Raw genomic sequence first — 24,596 nt, forward strand, 5'->3', positions numbered from 1 at the left:
CCTTCGAGCCTCAAGAGTCACGGCCGAGCGATCATTTGCACTTAGCAACCCATTGGTGCCTAGTATCAACAAAGAAATGTTCACAAGTAACCATAAGGACGTTTGTCCACATTACGGGTCATCTGGTTGTGCACGGGGTCCCGAATGAGTATATATGTGATGTCAAGCTTTTAAAGAATGCTTAGTCTGGAAAAAACAGAAGCATGAAATAGTTACTGATATGGTTGTTAGGACCGGAGGGAAGTTGCCTTCTGCCTCACGAGTGGCCCGCTCTTATTTAAGATTGGCCGCTGCCTTTTGGCTTCTCTACTACATTAGAGCCATCTGCAGCGCAAACCGCTGATATACAGTTGCGCTGAGCACGTTACAGTGTTGGTTGCATTCGGCTGCTGGCTACTAGAGATCCGGTTACGCGAACATCAACAATTATGAGATGGCATTGCAAAACAATGCAAAACGTGAGAAAATGAAACCTTAAACAACAAAAGAAAGAGTGAAATGACTGTCCCAGAAATGGTCCAGTTTTCAGCAATATTTATTTATTTATTTATTTATTTATTTATTTATTTATTTATTTATTTATTTATTTATTTATTTATTTATTGTCCCCTCAGGACCAATAACATATGTTATGCCCAGCAGCTTCAGCAAACAACCAAAATATACTGGTACATCTATACAGTTTTAGCGGATCACTAACCAGAGTGTATAAATATTATTTATAATTATTCAAACTACACAATTCAATGTACATAGATTACACAAGCCAAGGTGCATAAGGGACGTAAATAATCGGAGTGCGCAATTTGTAGTAGGAAGAGCATTCAAAAACATTTTAACACAGGGAAAACAAGAATACTCAAACCGAAATGTCGTGTAAAGTTTGTTTGAAACTGCTAGTATCACTTATGGAAGCAACAGTTAGGGGAAGATGATTCCACTGATCATATGTCTACAGGAATAATGAGCGTAAGGGGGAGGATGAACTACAATACTGAATACCAACTTTGTGTTGGTGATCGAGCCCACATGATATATAATGTGGTGTTGAAAGAAGCTCGTTTCGTAGTGCAGGATGATGATATATGAAAAAGAGACAGCTGCAAGCGTTTATGCCGTGAAGCTAAGGGTGCTAACTGTAGGTTAGACTTCATTGTGCTGATGCTGGTTGTCCTGTTTTAGCTGGAGAATATTAATCGTGTGGAATTGTTCTGCACCATTTCTACTGAATGAGTTAACTTGTTCTGACTAGGGTTCCGAACTGAGGTGACGCATTCGACTTGGGGCCGGATAAGTGTTTTATACAGAGCGTCAGTTTGAGAGACTGTGACGCACGTAAATAATTTCGTCGGAGCTAGCCTAACGATCTGTTAGCGTTGCTTATTACGTGTGCAGCGTGTGTCTTCCATGTAAGGTCAGGTGAGATGTGAAAACCCAGGTATTTATAGAATGAAACACAATCGAGTGAGATGTTATCGATGTAATAGACTGGTAGGGTGTTATTACGTCTGGATACTTGCATAGACTTGCATTTGTTTATGTTGAATTCCATGCGCCATGTTTTGCACCGTGCACCAATAGCATCAAGATCAGATTGAAGAGCAGCTGTGTCATGGTTACTAAGTACTTCTCGAAACGTTGTGCAGTCATGAGCAAAGAAATGAATATGAGACGTAATACAAGAAGACAAGTGATTGATATAGATGAAAAATAACAGTGATTCAAGGACAGAGCCTTGCGCCACATCTGAGGAAACCAGGTTAGTGGGAAAGTCAACGCTGTTAGCAGAAACGAACTGAGAACGACTGGACAGGAATCGGATATTATATCAAACGCTTTACAAAAATCTAGAAATATACACTCCGCGAGAGAACAGTGATCAGGAATGGCATGCATCTTATGCGCAAACGATATTAGCTATTTCGCATGAATAACTTTTGCGAAAGCCATGTTGCGAATGCGTGAAGAAGAAATTAGATTCGAGAAAGTTAGGAAGATCAAAATAAAATATGCTCAACAATTTCGCATGGGATACTACTGAGTGGAACAGGACGATAGTTAAGTGGAGGCTGCCTACGGCCTGTTTTATGTAGTGGAATCACTTTTCCTATCTTCCATACCGCAGGGATAAAACCCGTGCCAAGTGACTGTTGAAAAATGTTAGTTAGTGTAATGGAGCTGTACTCGCTCGTGTTTTCTAAAAACTTCGCGATGACCGCGTCGAAGCCAGGGGACAAGAAAGTTTCAATTAATTAATTGGAAGTTCTACACCACGCGGGTCTACTACAATCGAACACACTGAAATGAAATAATGGCAGTGTATAAGCGGTGGCGAAACACTTCGCACTAACGAAAAATTATAAATAAGGCCATTGTTAAGGACAGATGGCCGCTGTTCAGAGGGTATAATGCCTCCCACGTTATCCACAAGGCTCATGCCGTTATCGCATCTTAGATTTATAACGCGCCAGAACACTTTAGTGTGGGTTGCGAGCATGGATGAGAGACTGCTTTCCAAAAAGTGCGCGCTGTCTTGCGCTACTTATGCAGATACGTATTTATCAGAAGCGAGTTTATGCGCATTCCAATGGTAGTTACAAGGACAACGTTTGGCTGATCTGGAGACACGTTTCTCTTTTGCTTAATAAGCGTTTTATGCGGCTGTTGTACCATGGCGCCAATTTGTTTGAACTTATCGAGCGAATGCGCATATATTTATAAAGTCTCAAACTTCGTTCATCAATAAATCCCAGTTGTTCTGAACGCTACGACTGTCAAAGTCCATTATAAACGTGTCGATAAACCCGCACAATTCTCTGCTGATTGCGTCAAAGGTAGCATGTTTGAAATCGCAAATAGTTTTCCTTTTATTTTTGTCTCTAGTCCCCGACAGTTTGATTTCAACCGTTGAGATGCAATGATCGCTCAAAACGGCCGCAAAGCTATATCGAAAGCGAAACTGGGACGAGTGGTGAAGTTATTATGGCGAGGGTAATGGCGCAGAATGAATGAACGAATAAACCCTTTATTTTAAGGAAGGGTACGGCTCTAGGCCGCTGATGGGGCAGAAAGTGTTCTCCTCGTGGCTTCTTTGGCAAGCTTCGAAAAGGAAAAAAAAGCACATGTCAAGAAACTATTTCGCAAGCGTGGACGAAGAATTCCTGCTGCGTCGATCGCAGTCTGATGTGAGATCAGGGATATTAAAATCACCTGGCAGGAGCAAAGTGCAGGATATCGTGACAAAACCGCGTTAGTGACGTTATGTAACTCGTTTACAAAGCTGGCGGAAAATGTGGGCGGGCGATAACAAGCTCATATAGCTTCTTTTTTTAACTTCCGCAAGGGCCACAAACGCACTACACTACAAATGCACTACAAACTTTAATCGGCAGAGGCGGAAATGTGTCACATATTCCTGTTAGAACACCGCCTCCTTTCCGCGTGGCGCAGTCACAACGAACAAAAAGACTTTTCCGAGAACAGTTCTTTGTCATCTATTAGAGGGTGCACTCGTGTTTCAATGAGTACTATTATGTCACAATTACAGGAATAGATAGCTGAATTTAGAAGGTCGTGTTTGTTATTAGTGTTCTCTATATTTCAAAATACATGTAGAATACGCAAAGCAAGAGCAAATGGTGTTCACTGGGACAGGTGTTTGTCCCGCATTGATTGTAAAATAGGCAGATGACGATAAAGATATTTTCATCCAGCTTTCACAGTCTCAAATCTTGCTTTATATTGAGCGGCACAAGACGCAATTTATAAATTACATATCATCAAAATGAAGACGCCTTTGGGTTAAATCTGCAAGTGCATGAACATGTTCAAATTTCACTCCTTAGCCATTTTGGTGTGTAGGCTCGTAAACCAGAAGTGCTCCTTTCTTTCTCTCTCTCTCTCTCTCTACGCGTGTAATTGATTTTCAATGTGTGTGCTCAGCGCATATTCAACGGCCTCTACCATAAGCCGTGGCAAAGAAAGCGCCCGAGAGCTAGTCGTCTTCAAAGCAAGGCGAGATTCTTTTTGGTGAAGCACTAATCTGCAACTTAAACCAAACGCCGTCCACAAACCTCCCAATTTTGTTTTCATTCTTCACGTTGTTCGCAGTTATTCCTAGTAAAACTGTTCTTGATCCGCCCGTAGAGCTTCTCCTCGTTCTTATGCAAATCGAGCTAAATGGGGATAAAAACATGGTGTTCGTGTTCGCAACACTTACAGACGTTTTATATCTTTGTGGAAAATTCCTAAGCTGTGCGTTCACGCGCTTTCTCCAGGGTTTAGCACTGGAAAAGTAATCAGCGAGAGCGTTATCGTCGCTATGCAAATACTTACTGCTGGACCTTTCTAAGAATAGCTTAGTTCTCGTTCAGTCGAATTAAAGACCTCTGCTTTCTTTGTCTACCCCTTTCTGCGCCGGGCTTTCTTTCTGTCTGTGTGCGTGTGCGTGTGTTGGTTAGGCCGAAGGCTTACGCTTTTCCAATTTTATTTTGCATGGGAGCCAGGAGGGAGCTCCGTAATAGTGGGCGCAAAGAAGCAGTCATATGCATGAATAGTATGCATGACAACCTGAGCAGTGACCAGTACACCGCTGTTAAACTCAAGAGTATTTGTGTGGATGCGCCCGCCATTACATAAGTTCGTTCATTCAAGTCGTGTCACGGTGATGGTACAACTTGCCATCACCCTGTGACAGCAAGTGATGAGTAAACGTTCTAATCTTCACATGCATCGCACGAAGCGAGTCTTCGGCATTCAGCCGACAATAGGCCGGCATAATAAATTACGGGAGAATTCGATAACTTTGCTGTATTTGCCGTACATATAGAAGTAATATAAAATTACTCAGATGGCATTGTGCGCAAACTAATATCTTATAATTGGGACCAAGCAAACTAATAGTCCTAATTTTCTTTATTTGCATTTTCTCCGTTCGCTGCGTCAACAGGCGACGTTTTTGATTTCATAATTTATCGGTTTGGTGGCCGTATCACCCGCCTTGGCAGCCCGTCTCACCGCGTCAGTGGGCGTCGATCGATATCAGCCCTACTATAAGCCTTCGCCGTTAGTTTCTTATTTCAGCCACCCTTCTGCTTGTCTGGTTGCAGATTCACGAGCTCGTTTGGCACCATCCATCATCAGGCGCAACTTGCGCAGCTTGGGAAAGACATTGCGAAGCCAAGGTCCATCTAAATAGGTCGCGAAGTTTCTAACGAAAAGCGCGCCAAAACCTATCGCCAAAGTTGTCAATTGTGGTGCACGATTGAAACGCGACTAGGTGAGGGAGGGGGGGGGGGACAAACACTGAAACTAGAAAACCTATGTGAAAAAAAAAATGTTCGAAAGTTATTAATCAGAATACTAGAGAGTTTTAGCCCAGCGGGTTTACGGCCAGCGGAGCGGAGCGGGCGAGCGGAGACGCGACTGCGCATGCGCACCACGCTGAGGCGGCCAGCGGTTTTACGGAGCAGCGTTTACGCCCGCTGGAAAGCACCCCCCAGCGACCGTTTCATCGGGCGAGGAGGAAAGTCTGGCAACATGCGCCTTTCCTCCTTTCTGGCTTGGGCGAAACGGCGTGGTGCGGCACGGAATGCATGTGCTGCTGCTTGGATGTGAACATTTTACGGTTTTAGCGCATCCTGCGGAATATTCATGCGATGTCAGCTAACACCAGGTCATCGGGGAACCACTGCGTTATCTTCGGCTGTACGAATAATTATAGAAAGAGGAAGCTGTTGGCGGAACAAACGTGCGACGTGCATCAACAGCCACGGCGTGTTTGTGGTTGCGAACTCGTCAAGTTTCACCGTTTTCCTGCTGACCCAGAGCACCGGCGTTTGTGGATTGCGAGCGTCAACAGGAAGGACTTCCTACCGTCCGACAGTTCGCGGGTATGCTCGGTACATTTCGTTTCTGGCGAACGTACCGACACGAATCCGATACCGATGAGGAGCCTCGGCTATGAGCGGAAGGTATGTATGTACTACGTAACCTGCTGCTAGTCAAGCGAGAACGCTCCTTATCGAAGAAACAGTCGCAAGTGACGCTCATATCTTGCGCAGGTCAAAGTCGGGCGACGACGAATAGTGAGAGGCGACTACGTGCCTACGAAGAGACGAAGGGTATGTGTCAAAATTATTTTACCGGTCTGTTAATCAGGAAGTGCTGCGCTTTGTTTTGAGCGCGATATCTTTTCAGGCGTGTGCAGCGCTCTCATGTAAAACAACTTTTTTGTCGCCGATGCTGCTATTGCGTGAGCTCTTTTGTTTAGTACTCTTCGATGACTAGACGTAAAAGAGCGTTAGAGCCGTTATTCTCTTTTTGGCAGCGCGTTTTGGTACCGTGTGATCTTGATGTTTGCGTTCGCCGATTTTTTTATCCTAGCTTCCTGGAGATGAAGTGGAGTCGGCACAGCCAGAGCCATGCGCACCCATTGATTATGTAAGTAATCTCATGTGCAACAGTGCAAGCATGCGCACAAGTAATAGCACCTACCATTGTGTACATTACATTAATTGGAACATTAAAGCACATTAAAGAGCCCCAGGTGTTCAAAATTAATCTGGAGTCCCCTACTACGGCGTGCCCCATAATCATATTTTTGTGTTGGTATGTAAAACTCTAAAAATCAAATTTTTTGTAAATTTATGCAGCTGGCACACGCCTAGGCTGCAAGGAACAGCTTGTTTAGCAGTTGTAAAACATTTACTCTAGAAAAGCATTTATTTCACTCATGCTTTGACTTAAGGCCCAAAAGAAACAGTGATAAAGTAAATTTATTTTGTGGTCACGCATTAGTAAACAAAAACCAAATGCACCTGTTTTTACACGTTATTGTGCAGCCTTAACTTTGTGGAATTGTACCCATTACATCACTCATGCAAGTTGCCATGCCATTTGCCACCACAACAGGTGCCACAGCAGGTGACTTAGAATAGGTACACCGTCACAGTGCAAAGCGTTATTTCATCACATTAAAAAAAATTTGTGCGTTCCAACTCCTGTTTTTCATACAAACTTTCCCATTCTCAAAATTGATCCTATTGCACTCAACACAATTTGACAAAGTCTATGAACAGCAGCGGGTAATTAATCCACAACAGACATGAATAAAATTAGCTTTTTGAATTATCAGATATTTACAGTCTTTTTAAGCGATAGAAAGTCGCTTAGCCTGGGCAATCCATTTAGCGTCCTTTTCATTGATTTTCTAAGGTGATGCCTGCTGCAAATTTATCGTATTGGTGTCTTTACCTCAGAACACAGTAGGCTGTGGTTCAGAAATGCATAACATCAGTTTTTCCCTACCTTGTAAATGTAATAAGGTAACATAAAAAATATCTGTGAATAATATTTTTTACTTTTGCCTAGGTTCTTTCAACCTCAACAATGTACCATTTTTGACATCTCTGCTGCGTCTGCAGGTGCATTGAAGGATATTCTTACTACCCAGCATGTCAGTAATTTTCCATTGTTTTCTGATACTGGTTTTGTATTGCGGTTTCACATCATGCTGCACCACAGCATGGATGCGGATGTGTAGGATGAAGTTGGTGCTGCAAAGCCCCATTTCGACATAAAAAGAGCAGTCAAAAGCAGACTCTTCATTGCTAATGCATCTCTTTTTATCTGCAGCCACAATTGGATGGTGTGTCGGATGAAAGTGTGGAACCTTCACTAGATGACAATCAGGCAAGTCAACATGATACAGCTTGAGTATAAAACTTGGAGACAAAATGTTTCATACAAAGAAAGTGGATAAAAAGAAACACTGAGACAAAAAAGTGCACCTTCATGGGTGCTTGCCACATTTTAAACCTATTCTAAACGTCGTGTCAATGCCTAGCTCCTCCGTTGCAGAGAGCTGCATCTACTTTCTAAATCTGGTGCAGGAGTTGCACCGCAGCCGAACTTGCAGCAGTTTTGCTGGGAAAATGACACGTGGTCCACTGAAGTCTATGTACCAAGGTTATTTTCACAGTGGTAGGAATGTTCCCTAGGTTATTTTCGCAACGGTAGTAACAGTTATTGGTTATAAATGTCCTGGGTCAAAATGTGAGGGCATGGTAGTTTTGTTGAAGAGCCCACTTGTATGTTTGCAAAAAAAAGACAGTAGTATAGAAATATTTTTGTTTTTCACCTTTCGCAAGAAGGCTTCAGCCGCGTTCATATTTGTCTTGATTAGTTGTTTCAGACAGCAGCAATGCAGTGTAGCATATCACTTAATTGCATACACTTGAAACTGCTGTCGACAACACACTTCTATTTCCAAAAGCAGCCAGATATACTATGTGAAGAGGTAGCAGTTGATTCTGCCTTGAACAGCATTGTCATAACAGTATTATCTACTTTTAGGTGTCTAGAACTTTGGCTGGTAATGGTGCCATGTTATCAAAAACAGATCCAGATGCATCACGTGAAGAGGTAATTATGAATTATATTATTAGCCTGGCTAGAGAAGAAGGGTTCGGGATTGCCAGTCAGCCTCTAGAGTTTGTGAAGGAGTGTTTACCTAGGTCAATCAATTACAGAAGACCCTAATCACGAGAAGGAAACTTACAGAAGAAATTAAAAATAGGTTGGAGTGCATACGGCAAACGTCAGATCCTGAGTGAAAGATTGACATTATCGATGAAAAGAAAGGTGTGCAATCAGTGCATTTTACCAGTGCTAACATATGGGGCAGAAACTTGGAGACTGACACAGATGCTTGAGAACAAGTTAAGAACCGTGCAAAGAGTGATATAACACAGAATGTTAGGCATATTGTTAAGAGACAGAAAGAGCGGTGTGGATCAGAGAACAAACGGGGATAGCAGATATTCTAATTCACAGTAAGAGAAAGAAATGGAGCGGCGCAGGTCATGTAATGTGTAGGTTAGATTGACCATTATGGTTACAGAATGGATGCCGAGAGAAGGGAAGCGCAGTCGAGGACGGCAGATCTCTAGGAGGGGCGATGAAATTAGAAAATTTGCCGGCACTACTAGGAATCGATTGGCGCAGGGCAACGTTAAACGGAAATCACAGGGACATAAAATAGGCTGCTGCTGTGATAACATTCAGTTGTGGAGAAAGCAAATTTGAGTCTCAAGCTCAAGTATTGTCTCTATAAATTTTCCCAATGAATCCAGCCTTACGCATGCTTTGCAACTAGTTGCTTCAAACCTTAAAGGGCCCCTCACAAGGCGCCACTGCAAATTTTGGTTATACACACTAAGTTGTAGGGCACTGTCTCCCTAGGGAGCATCTTACCGAAATAATTTTTCAAATTGGTTCATTATTGCAGTAAGACAAGAACTTTAGATAGCCCGTTACATTGGTGCCATGAGGCAAGTTTCACTGCCCGCGTAGACTTTTTGTGCCTAGATTATCGTCTGCAAATGACATTCCTTTACTGCCTTCTCTGATACCAGAGCCAAGGGACTGCGAAAGGTTTATCACTAGCCCTGCTTCCTTCTTTTTTCCTGTCGGGCACACTCCTGGTGTCGCGTTCTGCATTTAACAACTTAGTGAAGTCACGTGGCATAATCTGCAACGTTGCACGCAATGCATCTTACGTAGAGGCACCAGTGTGTTTCCTTGACTGCTGCGTGTATGCGGGGCAACCTCAAGAGGAAGGGCGTGCAGGTGTCTTTTTGAAGGTCCAGCTGTTTTCATGCCATGCAGCTGTCTAATACTTTGCAGGCATGTTTTCCACCACAGAATCTACATGCTGGACTTGTTAGTTTGCAATGCCTAAACCTGGTGAGGGGCCTTACTGTGATGATTATTTAAAGAAACGGGTAGTGCATTTCTTGCTAAGTACTTGCCTCTATTATTCATTGTGAGTTCAAATTATTTTGCTTAGTCAGTTGGTCTTTTATAAAGCAAACTTCCGTCTTCCCTATATAGTGGTATATTTTTTTCTTGCATTCAGACTGTGTGTTAATCAGAACTGTAACTATTTCCAGGTGTGCAAAGTGGACGCAGCTACACAGTGGGAAGATATGACAACTGCCCATCACACATATTCTGCACCTTTAAAGTTGGTAAATATCAGAACACCACTTTTGGAAAAGATGACTGCAGCTGGCCTACGATTCTACACAGGGGTATCACCAGACATATTTAAGAAGCTTGCACTGTGCATTCAGAGGACACCTTTGCGGCCTTCACAACTTCACACAGAAGACCAGCTGCTTCTAGCACTGATGCGCTTGAGGCTTGGCCTTCTTTACAGGGACCTAGCATCGAGATTTTGTATTGCACCATCCTCTGTGTGCAATATATTCAAGAATGTCCTCAAATCACTTAAAGAGATCATGAAATATGTCGTAATCTGGCTCCCGAGATCTCGTATTCAGAGCACTATGCCAAGTGCATTCATAGAAAATGGTTTTCAAACCACTACGTGCATATTCGATTGCACAGAGGTTGCACTTGAAAGGCCAACCAAACAAAAGCCACGAGCCCAAACCTACAGTTCATACAAAGCTCATAATACTGTAAAGTTTCTTGTGGTAATTGCTCCAAATGGCCTTATTATGTACATTTCTCGTGCATTTGGTGGTCGTGCTTCGGACAAATTTATTGTCAGACAGAGTGGCGTCCAGGAATACCTTGTTCCTGGGGATGTGATAATGGCCGACAGGGGCTTCACTCTGGACCCCTACTTGGAAGCACAGGGAATCAAATTGAACATGCCAGCATTCACCAAAGGTGAGAAAAGCTGCCCCCATTCAATAACCTATTCTATTAAAGTAGGAAACGCATGCTGTCTTTGTGCTACACCGTGCATGATTATCAAACATGCGTGGTTTGCTATTGTACTCGTGGTTGCCTAATTCCAATGACAGCACTCGGTGATTATTCGGATGCTACATTGGGCTCTGTGCATACATAATGGGGAGAGAATGTGCATTTATTGTTTGCCGGCGTGTTACATGAAATAAAGCGCTGACTTCCATATCACCATTGGAAATTGTCAAGCGCAAAAGTGAGATGCTCTGTAAGCTGCATGAGCAAGTGGCAAAGTGCCACATTGCAAGGCTTACAGATCCTAAATGCTGGTCGATTTGGTACTGTATACTGATGTAGAATGGTGTGATAAACAAGGAAGGAGAAAGAAACACATGAGCTCAGGTTAACAACTCATTTTTATTGTATCTTGCATAGCACGAACTTGTGTAAAAACTTACATATTCGAGTTTCTGAAAATAAACCAGAGTTGTTAATCTGCACTAATGTCATTTCTTTCTCATCCCTTGTGTATCACACTATTCTACGTCGTCATTGCATGGCTTGGTGTGCTATCTGTGCTATCACAGCCATCCTGGTTTGTACTAGTTGTACACACCTGGAACAGCTAAGAACTACTCGTTTAGATGCAACAGCCTTCACTGTTCTCTCATGTGAATTTCAGATATATGCATTTGCAAAGGGAAACATTCTTGCATCAACAATTGTGAGCAAGGTTGAACAACCCATGAATGATGCAACAATGGTAATAGCAAACTCCCATTTTTTTCTGCACGGAAAATATCAAATGTGGTTGTGCAGTCGGAAGATGCAGACAAGGTTGTTTTACACTGAAAAAATTGGAAACTTGGGCTGAGATAATTAGAAATTCTATTCTAATGGCATTTCTTGTCGCTCTTTGTGGTGACAATGGATAATAATAGACATACAGTCTGGTGGAAGAAATTGCTGCATTATACATTCCCTGAAATTAAGCCGCAAGAGTGTTCTGCCACTTAAACATTGTAAATCTTTACATTTGAGGTGCAGCTCCATGATGGGCTTAATGCACTAGCTTCGCTAATTGAATACACAAATAGGTATGTAGCTTGACTTTGTTCCAGAAATTACTCCTTGGTAAATTTGTGTCAACATCTTTTATTGCAAGCCAGGTGGCAGAGACCTATTATTCGAGTTATATTACCTATTTTAAGGCATTCTTGTAGGGGTTGTCCTCATGCCGTTTCTCTTGGGCCATGCTTGCACACATTTTGTTCTAGTTATAAGGCAGAAGAGACTACTCAGTCGATGCTGTGCAGTTTCCCTGTGCGCAACAGCGCAAATGCATTGGCCTATCAGTGAAGCTCGGTTTCTGCCGATGCCGAGTAGCAAGAGAAACATTCTTGAAAATGGCCTTATGTAGAGCCCAGGATGTCTGGACACTAATGTGCTACAATTTAGTTGTATTCGTGTATTCACATTATTTTCCTTCCTGTGTTGAGAAATGAGGGAATTAGTGCAGCGCTAACATGTATACTGAATTATCATGCATTTCAGGGAAGGGCCAACTTTCTGAACAGGAAGTCACCTCAACTCGGCGCATTGCATCAGTACGAATACATGTGGAGCGAGCCATAAACAGAATCAAGACGTACAGAATATTGAAGTCTGCATTGAGCATCAAGTGCAAAGACACAATTGATAGCATGATCTTTGTGTGTGCAGGCCTCTGTAATTTAAAGGCACCACTAATTGCACAGACCAATGGTCGCACTAGCCAGGAACTGTAAGCAGTTGTATGAATAAATAGTGCAACCCAGGAAATTGTTTTTACTGAGCGTTCAACCACAGAAGTGAACACATTGCAGAAGTTCATAATGGGGCATACATGAAAGAGGAATGGGGCATACATACAAGAGTAGCATAAAAGCACAGACAACACTGTACCACATAGAACACACAAAAAAAACTAATGTAAAAACTACTGCACTGATGCCTCTGGTAAATATGTGGCTCTCCTGTACCAGCACAAACACAAATTTATTGAAACATCTGCACAGAAAATGTTATAAAAAAGCTGGTAAATGTACTTGAGTATCACAGCAGCAAAAAAATGTGTTAGAAATACATAATATGAAAATGTATTCAATGTTGTACAGAACGTGAGGCATCTTTGTATGTACATATATTGACTGCTGCAGCTCACAAACTAGAACAAAGAGTATTCACATCTTACAGATAGCAAGGAAATTATGATGAAATTATAAACACTGAATAAAAAACTGACTAGTATAGTAGGACTTGGTACTATGCACATGTTCAAGTATTCAAAGCAAGAACAAATAAACAAAAATACAGCATTTAACACCACCAAAGTGCTCCCCAACAGACCCACACAAGACAGAAAAATGAGCAGTGCAAATTTTCTGCAAAACATCTAGATTAGACAGATACATTCGACTGGCTCCCCAAATGCCTACTTCAGTATGAATTAGAATGCAACAGAACGGCAGGTCAAATAATGAAAAATATATGCACAAGCACACTAGATGTTAAAGGGACACTAAAGAAATCCACTAAATCAGTGTGGTGAACAGTCCTTCAAAACGGCTTTCATTTGTACGCATAAATGTTCATTATAAGCAAAGAAAGCTAAGACCAAACTTCCATTTCCTTTAATTCCATACCCACAGGTCAGCACTGATACATTAGTGCCTCGTCGCACATTTCAGACAATATTTCCTATTTTGATCATTTTGGCAATGCAAAAGCTACACTTGATTTCAGTATTTAGTTTCTTTAGACTACAACGTCACACTTCTTTATCAATAAAAAATTGAATCGAAGAAAACATTTAAAATTCATGGTGCAGCGGAAAGCTGGTACAGGATCATCAAAGGGGCATTGTGATGTGTACTCCATTGCTTGTTATTTCTTGGTGTCCATATATCTGCTTACTTTATGAGATTCGTTTATGCTTATAGAAGTGCTATTTATTCAAAGTTTAATATTCCTTTTCAGTATCTCTTTAAGAGATGGTTTAGTGTGTCTATTTCACAAGCATATGATTCATAAAAAAAAGAATGGCAAGACAAACAGATTAATAAACAAGGCACGAGAGCACAGCCATAAGCAAGATACAGGGGAACTCGACAAAACCTCAATCATGCACAGTATGTTGTAGCACAGCAATCGGGGAAATATTTTCTACATTCAAGAGCTTCTAGCACTGCAGCTAAATCAGCTGTCCTTACATTGCTGCAATTTTCTCATATTCTGACAGGTCAAGTTTACCTTCACTTTTCATTCCTTGCAAACATGGAAGCATTCTACCAAAATAGAACCTTTGAAGCCGTGGCATTTCATGTGTGACATAACTTGCGTCAACTGGTACCTCTATGATGATTGCCGACTTTGGTGACCATACATATAAAAAACAGAGCTGCTTCTCAGTGCACAACATAGTGAATTGTACTTGGGAATAATATCCGCTAGGGCCATTCTTATTTAAAATATGTACCCCTTCCTTTTCTATGACATCGTACTTCCCAATCCGTATGACTTCCCTGCAGTCCTGGGTAAATGGGCACTTGATTTCAAGAATTGCACTGTGTGATGCTATAATTCCATCAGGTGTTGCAGACAGCCATGGTTTTTCTTTGCACACGTATATTCCACGCTGATCAGCAACAAGTCCAGAATCCTTCTGAAATTGCAGTCGTGCCACTACTTCATGGTTTATTCCATGTTGTGTGGCTGCATTACCATAGAAGTTCGGGCTCGTGATGCTTTGCAAAGCTTTCTCAGCTGGAGTTGTTGCCCGCTTTGGTATCCTCCGAACGTTTGAGGCTGTGATTCGTAGTCGCCTGGAGACATGCCACAAATAATTTGCCTGACTTCTTGTTGATGTCTCTAATGCAGCCATACCTGGACCTGACAGTGCTATGTACTTTACATAAAAGTCGTTGCACAGCATACACCCTTGTGGCAAGCTGCTAACACTGTCGTGAGGGCTGTGCTGGATGGCAGGCGTGGTTCGTTGTCCCTGAAGTGGTCGAAACGGAGCCGTCACAGTCTCATGAAGTAGAGTGCCTTGAGCAGAAGTACATAAAACCATGTAAGCATCACAATATACACTTTACTGCGAATTCTGCATGCTTGCATTATTTTCACACTGGTTCTGTGCAAGATGCAGCACAAGATTTTGCGCAAGATATTGTCAATACACAATGGAAATGTGCTAGCAGGGCAACTGTATAGATGATGGAGCCTTTGTATAAGATGCTCATTTACCTGAAGCGGCAAGAATATGGTAGTGTGGCATCCACTAGTGCATTTACTTCAAATCAGCTGGTTCAAGACTGCCCATATGTTCTAGAAAAATGCGGCGCAAGACCACCTGCTCGCCTTATATGGTCTCCGCACTCGCTGCCACTTCGCCTTGTGCTAGAGCAGTGAGCTGGGAGTTGCCACTGTGCATTTCTTGCCTTTTCACCCAATATATAACGCTGTTACAGCCGCATCAATTAACAGCGTATTAATCACAACCTTGAGCAAGACTATCGATGCTGCTATGTAGGTGTGTCAAGCCTGCAGTCTTCAAAGTGGCGCGGTGCATCACCGCTCAATCCACCAAATGCTTGGCCTTGTTCGTTTGTGTCATAGGCATTTCTGAAATGCTCTTAGTGCAATAATAGAGAGTTTTAGTACTGCGTCATGACGATACGTACGCAGCACGCAAGGGCTTTGCGGAACGTAGGAGCGCGTGTCGCGTTTGGGCTTTTAGTACTGCGAAATGCCTACGTACGTAAGAGGGTGAGCGTTAGACGCCGGGCGCGTCGGAGCGTATGGCCGTGTCCGCCACTACGTCGAACCGTCGGCCAAACTAGACGCTGTTGATCTCGCTAACATGATGTAACGTGTGGGCGCGTTACCGCTTCGTCGGACTATATTTAGGCCTTTAAGAGACTCTACTTTTAATGCGGATATAATGCACGAATCATATCGAGAAAAATAAAGAAAACGAGTACTTGCTTTCTCACGCTGGCACGGTCATTTGCGACAAACTGCGCCAAAAGCAGGTCGAGCCTTTCGCGCAAACAGCACACACTGAACACTTCTTCAAAAACAAAGTTCCTATTTTTGCTATGCATTCCCAACGTGCAGGGTCTGGGAATGCCTTCTGCGCGTTCACTTCACGCAGCAAAGCCAAATCGTAGGCCATTGAAGGTACCGCCTTCCGCGAGTCGCCTTTGACGCTGCCATCTTGGGAAACTCTTTTGTCTCGCGCTCTCCCGAACAAACGAGAACCACGAGAGCAGCACGCAAGGCTCCCTACGTACGCACGCAAGAATCGGATGCGTGCGTACGCAACGGCCGCGTACGCATCTCGTACCGTTTGTGTTGCGTTCTGCACATGCGCAGTTTGCAGAACGCAGCGATCTTACGTACGCAACGCCGTTGCGTACGCTACGTACGCAGTACTAAAACTGTCTAATGTTGGTGGGTGTCATGGAGGATGACGCCATTCTCATCGACAGTCACAAAGAAGTCTGCACTCGTCCTTTCACTTTATTTTGCAAAGGAAGTTCGTACCAAGGATGAATAGAGCCCCGCAGACATCTGCTTTTATGCATCGTTTCCAGCTTTCTTGCAGCTTTACTGCATTATGATTGTGTAGATATATTCTTTTCCTGTTAGACCACAACTGTGCCCCCCAGTTATATTTACGGCTGTGTTATTTACGTGTAAATATGGAACTCGAATGAGGATAGTCAAGCCCATTACACAAGCATAGTAATGTATATTCTCATCACGCCCTTAAGGCAGCATCTTGCAGACATACACCAAACATCTTTTCACCTTCAATAATTTCTATAAACATTTCTTGACCATGAGACTCATCAGAAATAAACAGACTCCCGTGTTCTATGTAAATCAGGCTATTTATGTTTTCTGTGTTGTTATAATGCTCTTTAAAACAATGATTTATATCATTACCAAGGTGGTTTCAAACTGAACCACATAATACAATAAAAACTCAAGTTATGCAGCGTACCATTCCAAAGCAACACGCAGGCTACGAGGTGCCCAATAGTGGACAACTGATTATTTCAACCACCTGAATCCCTTTAATAAGCGGTTAAGCCATATCTGCACATTTTCACCAACAGGACATGCAAATGTTAAGGTGGTTTTCTTGGTCCCCCAACTACTTGGAACATGTATGCAAAATCAGGAAGCTAGTAGCTGGTAGAAGTCAAGACTGCAACAACACACGTCATGTGCTTTCCGACTTGCAACAAGCATGTTTACCAGATGCCACTTTCGCGTCGTAAACAGTATGCGAAGCAAACAGAGCACTCAGTAGTACGTATTATTGGGCTAGTCGGTTCATAGTGAACAATTACAGACCAGAAGATTTATCGCCACACAGCGCAAAATGAACATGGGGGGAGTCATGAACCTTGTCTCCTCCCCCGTTCTATTTCCATTTTGTGTTATGTTGCCATAAATCTTATAGTCTAAAATTGTGCAAACAGGGCACTGACTGATCGATGGGCTTGGGGAGCACTCTGACAGCATTAAATAGGGGCACAGTGGCTGGTAAGCCTTGCAACAGGTGTGGTTGCATGCATTTGTTGTGCACAGGCATAACGATGCAATGACTGGTTTAATAGTTGAAGCTGTAGACAGCAATAAGTTTAGCCTAGAATGTGTTAAGGCTCCTTTGCTTTTTTCGTGAAGGAAAAAACTGCTGTCATTTCTTGCTACGTCTTAGTTTGAACACACCCTGTATGATGGTTTTCGGAACTTGAACTAGTCATCCGGCTTCCAATAAATCATTATTGAAAGTAAGCACTAGTGTCCCTCTTGCCTTGCTTCTTTCCCTGCCAAAATATTTTTGTGCTAAACACTAGAAAACAAGCAAAACACCTCGAATGCCTGCAGTCATGTTATTCTGAAGTTTTACAAACGGCACTACAAGCAAACTTGTATGATGTCTTCTCACAGAACTGCTCAATACATGCACATGCAAATGCCAAACATATTTTTCACCTTTAGCATTGACAATCTCTTGGAATGGGCAGTTTCTGTAGAACTCCTGGACGTCTGTATCATCGCCAAGTAGCTGTGGCAAACATGGAATTCTCTTTTTGCAGGTGTCATTGTCAATGGTTCTCATTTGTACTTTAAAATTTATGTCTCTCAGAGCGGCTGGTTCAAGGTTCCTTTTTGTTCCACGGTTCCAGGTTGCTGATTTATCAGTGCAACCTTCTCCTGTCAGGCCTTGTGATACCGCCAAATCCAATTTCCAAAGAAGTGCACCGACATGACTGCATACTTTTCCTCTCCCTGCCATGCACGTACATCCACTGGCTTTGACTTCTCCAGTACGCTGGCAGCACACCCATGAATTGTGGTGCATTTTCATTGATTGTGACGCCTGCACTTGACATTTCAGGAGCACAAGTCTCTCATCAATCTCATGAAGGAGCACGTTCCCTACCCATCCACTTTGTAGATAAGTGTAAGATTGCATGCTCCTGAATGAGTTGACTTCTCGCAAGTCACATGCCTTGTTTGTGAGCAGGTAGTGAATTATGTGTGGCATCTGTACCTGTGGCCACTTCTTCAAATCATCACACCAGCTGACAATCTCACTTGGGTGCTGGTAACACTTGCCATCTGTGAAAAAAAAAGAACAGAAACAACAACTTTTTTTTTACATTTCTGCGCAGATATGCTGAAATAATGAAATACAGCTGCTATGTAAATAACCTCACATGTGCTAAAATACATTATTCTAGTGCACACTTTTATGCCACAAACAGTGCACTGTCATGCATACATTTCAGAAGTTGCTGGCTTAACACACTAGTAGCAGGACATAAATATGACTCGTTGAGAACTAACACTTTTTCGGCGACCATGGCACAGTGCTGGGTCAGGAAGGATTTAGTCATGACCACTCTGTTAGTGCGCGCCTACAAAATGCTTTCGTTTTATGTAGATTAGTTTTGTAGCTTTAGCAATGACAGTCGCAATGATATCGTTGTCTGGGTGTTAAAATGACAGTGTGGGATTTTCGGTGCCAAAACCAGTGTTCTGTGGCAGTGACAAAAGCACAAATTATCAATACAAATGCTGCGGTTAGTGCTGAAGCATGTATCCACCAAACAGAAAAAAAGGGTGCGGGGAAACCATATGGCAGCGAGAAATGACGGCATGCACATACGGTGGTCGATTAATAACATAAATTGCTCAGCAGGCCACTGTTTGTGTTGTCGCACGTTACAAATATGCAAGTGCCGCAACATTTTCAGAATAACCAGCACTCTCGTCGATAAAATGGGCAATCAAGTATGACTGGATTGGTGAAACAACAGTGCTCGCGTACTGCCAACTCAATGCAGTCTGAAGGAAAGGCGTGTCTGGAAAACTGTCAAACATCTGAGCGCCACTCATGAGCACACCTGCGTAAACCAACGATACTGTTCTCGCTTTTCTCAAATCTACGGTGCTACGTCTACACTGGGCCGATGCCGTCTACGAGGCCGATGGCTTGGCTCAACATGGGGATCGCTGTAGTTACTGACAGAGATGTTACATAAGAGTTGTGCTTCAGGAACGGTTCCTCGCCCAGTAATGAGTAATATATAATGGACACTGCATAAAAAGGATGCGGCGGCTCCTTGTCAGGACGCGATTTCCGTAACACAGGTGGGCGCATCGAAGAGGACCAGCGATACGAAGGTCGAACATAAAGATAGCTTTTCAACGGCCTGTATGTTGTGCGACATCATATTACAGTAAAAGCTCGTTAATTCGAACCGCAAGGGGAAGCCGCTTCAGTTCGAATTAACGAAAGTTCGAACTAACGAAAGTGAAGGATGGCAACAGTACACTGCGATTTGGAAGCAGTAGGGCATGTCAGAAATTTGGAGTGTCAGAAAGTGATGGCGTGTGCCGCGGGCACACGCCATCTTCAAGTCGAAGCTTTGGGTCCGACTATGCCACACCACCGATTTCCACCGAAAGGAACGTTAGCCGAGGCTTAACACCATCACAATGAATCGCGACGGCCGATACCTCCTAAGCTGAAAACAGAGGTGCACAACCGATGAAGACTGCCGAGACAAAGACGCTGAACATGTGAAGGTGGCGAAGGCCCTGATTCGTTGGTTCTTAAATGCAAGCGCAGCTGCGACGTACTTGATTCGCTGTGTTTTGGAGCTTGCCGTGCCATCTCCGCACAACATTAGCAGCTGTACAAGATTTGCAAAGCCTCCGAGATTCGCAACGGGCAAGAAGCCTCGGAGGTTACGTAGAACGGAGAGGCGGCAGCCGCCGCTGCCTTCTGGCTGACCCCGCGTCGGCTAGATTTTTTTCCGATTTTGCCTTCTCTCGCCGTTCTCTACGTTTCGGAGGCAATACAGCCTTGTGTGTAGGCAGTAGGCGCGCTTCTCTGGCCGTGTGCCAGGCGAGCGTAGTTCGAATTATCCGTGAGGGAACCTTCTCGCGTTCGAATTAACGGACTTTTTTTATACATAGACTTCTGTGGAGCTTGGCCGGACCAAATCGTACAGTTCGAATTATCCATAAATTCGAATTATTGAAGTTCGAATTAACGAGCTTTCACTGTACTACCTAATCAAAAGCGGGACCGACCAAGAGCCGCGTCTAATCGAGCAGTCGCGCAATGTGTCTACAACATAGTTACTGCTTGTCGAAGCGAACAGTAAAACGGCGCACACGCTGTTACTATTGCTTAACGTTTATTCAACTGGTCATTTCCTGCAGAAGTTCGAGAAATACAGGGAAACTTTAGCAACATCGCAATCTACAGTGGAATTCTTCAAAAGAAACGAAAAAGCAACTCACCTCCGAGGCTGATTGTAGGCTTCAACACCGACGCACTTTCTGCTTCACCAGCAGCAGAAACTCCGGCCATATCCAGTTAAATGAATTCAGCACGTCACACAGAATGACTTCCGATGTAGAGCACAGCACGTCATGCGAAATACAGCACACCAGTACGAAAAAAAACGCTTGTAACTGCAGCCGCTCGTATACCTGCCGTGCAAAACAACGCTTTCACCCAAGCCAGTATGGCGCTGCTCATAGGCGGCGCCACTGAGTTCACAAAATGGCGGCGCCCACGAAAAAACGGTCTATACGCAGCGCGCGAGCGTGCGTAAGGGCGCGCGGGCGTGTATGGGAAATGCAAGACGGCAGCCGCGAACATGAACGCCGGCAGTTCTGCATCGAAGACGGCGACTGCCGCGCTGACCCGTACATTAGTACTCAGTACATTATTAACAAATAATGCACTGAGAACATGTAATATATCTTTATTCAACATTTCTTGCATAATAAAAGCAAGCGTAATTGAATTTCATTTTTCAGTAACTCCTATTCGAACCACTAGGTGGGGCAGCAGAGCGCCCCGCTCTTTACCCCGCTCGAGCGGGTGATCCGCTGGGCTAAAATTCTTTTTTCGCGAGCCGCTCCGCTGGCGCAACGGTGGAGACCGCTCCGCTCCGCTGGCCGTAAACCCGCTGCTAAAACTCTCTACTGTCATACGAGTAAATATCCCGTTTCAAGTATTTTTGCTGTACTAAAACAGCAAATGTTAATTTTCTCCTATTTCACAATTGATGAGTATGGTCTTGGTGACCCCTACCAACCAGTGATTCTGGCCCAAGACTTGGCAAGACTGTGCAAACAAGCTATCATGTCGTGCGGTATGGCGTTGCTCACTTGAACGCGGTGGTTTCATCCGAGTATTTTTTTTCCCTTGCGTGTTTGTTCAAAGTGTGGCGTGCGCTTCACTACAAATTTTGTGTGACCTAGCGCACAGCATTCATTGGCGAAATGTGTGAGTGCAGATATTTTGTTATCGTGCAAGTTCACGCTGCGACATCCGACGCGTCTGTCTCGTCGTGACGATAGAGAGCTTTAGCAGTGCCGTATTACGGTACGATAAGTGCGATATATAGTGCGGTATTAGCGTTGCGTATTAGCCTACCGCGATGACCGAAGACGTTTTAGCTGAATGTGCCGCTCCATGCGAATGGTAATGTTATAATAGTGGCTAACATTGGGGCCTTGTAGAATACAATAACTATGGGCTGAGCGCGAATTATTCCTTTTAGCGAATACTAGAAAGGTTTAGCTTGTCCACACACATTTTTATTCTTTACGGAAGTGTCGGTTACGGCATATGTAGACGCCAGTCACAAGGCCGGTAGCGGCATCTTGTGACACTTTGTCCTGCAGCACGAGAAACCTTCTTTTGTTAGATAGGTGTTCTTGTCTAAGCAATACACAAAAAAAAACGATTGTCGGTTGTAAATTGCATAGCTGCCGACGCTTCACACCAGCAGATAAGTAGAATATACTTAGTTACTGGAATAAAAATTTTGCGTCATCTCTAAGTAAATGCTACGTCACTGGATGGCGCCACGGACCTGTAGTGTTTTTTTATGCCACTTTTTATTTTCTGTTTCCTATCATGGCGAAAAACGCACGCTAGACGTGGACATGTACGACGTGGACCGCTAGTGTGTCCCTTGTGTTGGCTTGGTTCGGCTCGGCTCGCAAAACATGGTGCCAGCCGAACATTGCCGAATCCTTGCCGTCTGGTATGCCGTACGGAAAGACTGATAAATGTGGAACGCCCCGCGAAGAAACGTCGCGCTAGGTTCGTTTACTCTGCGTAACAAGGCTCCGATTGTCCGACGGGCAGCATATTTAGTAAGTCGAATGCTTTGTTGTTTTGTCTTATAATTGTTGCATATGAATACATGGTGTCGCAAGGAATTACGAATGATCCTGTGAAAACGATCCGCATATCTTGCTATACATTACTACTGTCTGCTGGCCATAATACTTCTGATCTATTTAAACATGCTTTGTTTGGTCAATTATATTGGTTGCCTTATTCTAGACGAATAAAAGTGAAATTGCTTTTGAAACCCCTGTGGCAGTGTCATTGATTTCCATCGTATTCGCTAACTTTTCCAAGGAAGCTACTGGAGCAAATTCCGTCAATAACTGCCTAATTATGTTCACATTAAGACATACGCCACTCCTATAGTTAAAGGACACGCTGACGTTTCAGCTGAGGCGAGTCGCAAGCTCGCCTCAGCCTAAGGAGATAATGACCACCTCTGGCGTAGCGGTCGAAATGCCAGACGCCAAAGAAATTCAAACATTCGCGCCAAGCAGCATGCGACTTTGACGCTACTGACATTTCCGGTTGTGACGCCACTTTTTATATTTTTATTTTTTGTTTGCTGTTAGTTGTCCCCAGGATACGTAGATGGCGATGGTTGCAACGAGCCGCTATTTTCTTCACATTTTCTTGACAAGGTTCTATGGAAGCTTCGCTACCAGTTTACATATTCATTCATTCATTCATTCATTCATTCATTCATTCATTCATTCATTCATTCATTCATTTATTCATACCTCAAATACCCGATTTAGGGTTTTACGCGAGGGGTGGGCATATTAGGCGATATTTTCAATGCATGCCTTGAACGATGAATGACTGGAGTGGTGCACCGCTTCAGCAGGTAGATGATTCCAGTCTTTCGCTGTTTAAACAAAGAAAGAGTTAAGATGAGCGGTGTTGCGAGTTGGAGGGGGATAAACAGCCTTTGAATGGCTATGACGGGATGAAGTGCGATGCGCAGGCGTCATGTCGGTCTGGTGAAGGAGCGACTGATAAAATTTGTAAATGAGGGACAGTCTTGCTGTTTTGCGGCGCTGCTCGAGGGTTGGAATTTTCAGAGAAGACTTAAGTTTAGTGACGCTAGTGTGGTAAGAGTAGTCAGAATGAATGAACCTTGCTGCACGATTCTATACAGATTCCAGTGCTGTTGCCAGGTTAGATTGGTGTGGGTCCCACATTGAGCATGCGTATTCCAGTTTCAGTCGAACAAGTGTTAAATATGAGAGTAGTTTTACTGAGGGGGGAACAAGACGTAGATTACGGCGCAGGTAGCATAGTACACGATTGGCATCATTGCTAATGCTGCAGATGTGTGAGGACCAACCGATGTTACTGGACAAGTTAATATCTAAGTACTTTTAAGAAGTCACAGCACACATTTCAGAACCGGTGATAACGTAATTAGCTGAAATAAATTATTGGCGACGGTGGAAAGTAAGTACCGAGTTTTTTTTTTAATTTCAGAAACATTAGCCAATTATTACACCAAGTTTCAATTACGTTAAAGTCGGACTGGAGAGCACGACAATCAGTAATAGGAGGATAGATTACGCAATCATCAGCAAATAAACGAATTTCAGAAAAACAACCTGTCGGTAAGTCGCTAATGTACATGAAGAAGAGCAGTGGCCCCAAGATTGTGCCTTACGGCACGCCGGAGATTACGGGTGATGAATTGGACGAGCATTGGTTAGCGTAAACGAACTGTTGACGGTTACTCAGAAAGTTGCGTATCCATCGGAGAACACAAGGGCTAAGAGTAGGACGCGAGAGTTTTAGGTAGAGCCGTTCATGAGGAACCTTGTCGAAAGCCTTTTGGAAATCTAGGAAATCGATGGGTACGTTTTGATCAAGATGTGAACTGATGTCATTAACGAAGAGAGCTAGTTGAGTCTCGCAGGACATGCTTTCTGAATACTATGTTGATTAGGATTAAAGAAATTAGCGGATGTTAGATACCTTACAATATGAGAATATATACCTTGGCGAAGCGAGTGCTGTGGCTCCGAAAAAAAAAAGAAGGCCTGAAGCAGCTGCCCAAGTGGCCAATGACCGGCGACCGTCCAAGTGTCTGACAACAGTGGCTACCAATTTTGCCAGCCAGCCATTTGCTATCTACAATGACCACAAGTGC

At 43.5% G+C, this 24,596-nt stretch overlaps 2 protein-coding genes across 11 annotated transcripts in view; one reads left to right on the plus strand and one right to left on the minus strand.

Moving 5' to 3' along the window:
* The window catches only part of LOC135899458 (muscle calcium channel subunit alpha-1-like), a 934,514-nt gene that overhangs the window by 645,208 nt on the left and 264,710 nt on the right, over positions 1-24,596 (minus strand). The gene's annotated exons all lie outside the window — the stretch shown is intronic.
* Positions 5,520-13,107, plus strand: LOC135899494 (THAP domain-containing protein 11-like). Of its 10 annotated transcripts, XM_065428769.2 has the most exons (10): positions 5,520-5,972; positions 6,063-6,122; positions 6,199-6,253; positions 6,385-6,441; positions 7,372-7,456; positions 7,636-7,692; positions 8,356-8,424; positions 9,954-10,701; positions 11,405-11,485; positions 12,277-13,107. In XM_065428769.2, exons 4-9 carry the CDS (start codon positions 6,395-6,397, stop codon positions 11,458-11,460), a joined length of 1,062 nt encoding a protein of 353 aa, XP_065284841.1. In that variant the 5' UTR covers positions 5,520-5,972; positions 6,063-6,122; positions 6,199-6,253; positions 6,385-6,394; the 3' UTR covers positions 11,461-11,485; positions 12,277-13,107. The 10 variants fall into 10 exon arrangements, with proteins under 10 accessions (XP_065284841.1, XP_065284843.1, XP_065284840.1 ...); XM_065428771.2 differs by lacking the exon at positions 7,372-7,456; XM_065428768.2 differs by lacking the exon at positions 6,199-6,253.

Source organism: Dermacentor albipictus, chromosome 6, assembly GCF_038994185.2.
Source record: "Dermacentor albipictus isolate Rhodes 1998 colony chromosome 6, USDA_Dalb.pri_finalv2, whole genome shotgun sequence".
NCBI lineage: Eukaryota > Metazoa > Arthropoda > Arachnida > Ixodida > Ixodidae > Dermacentor > Dermacentor albipictus.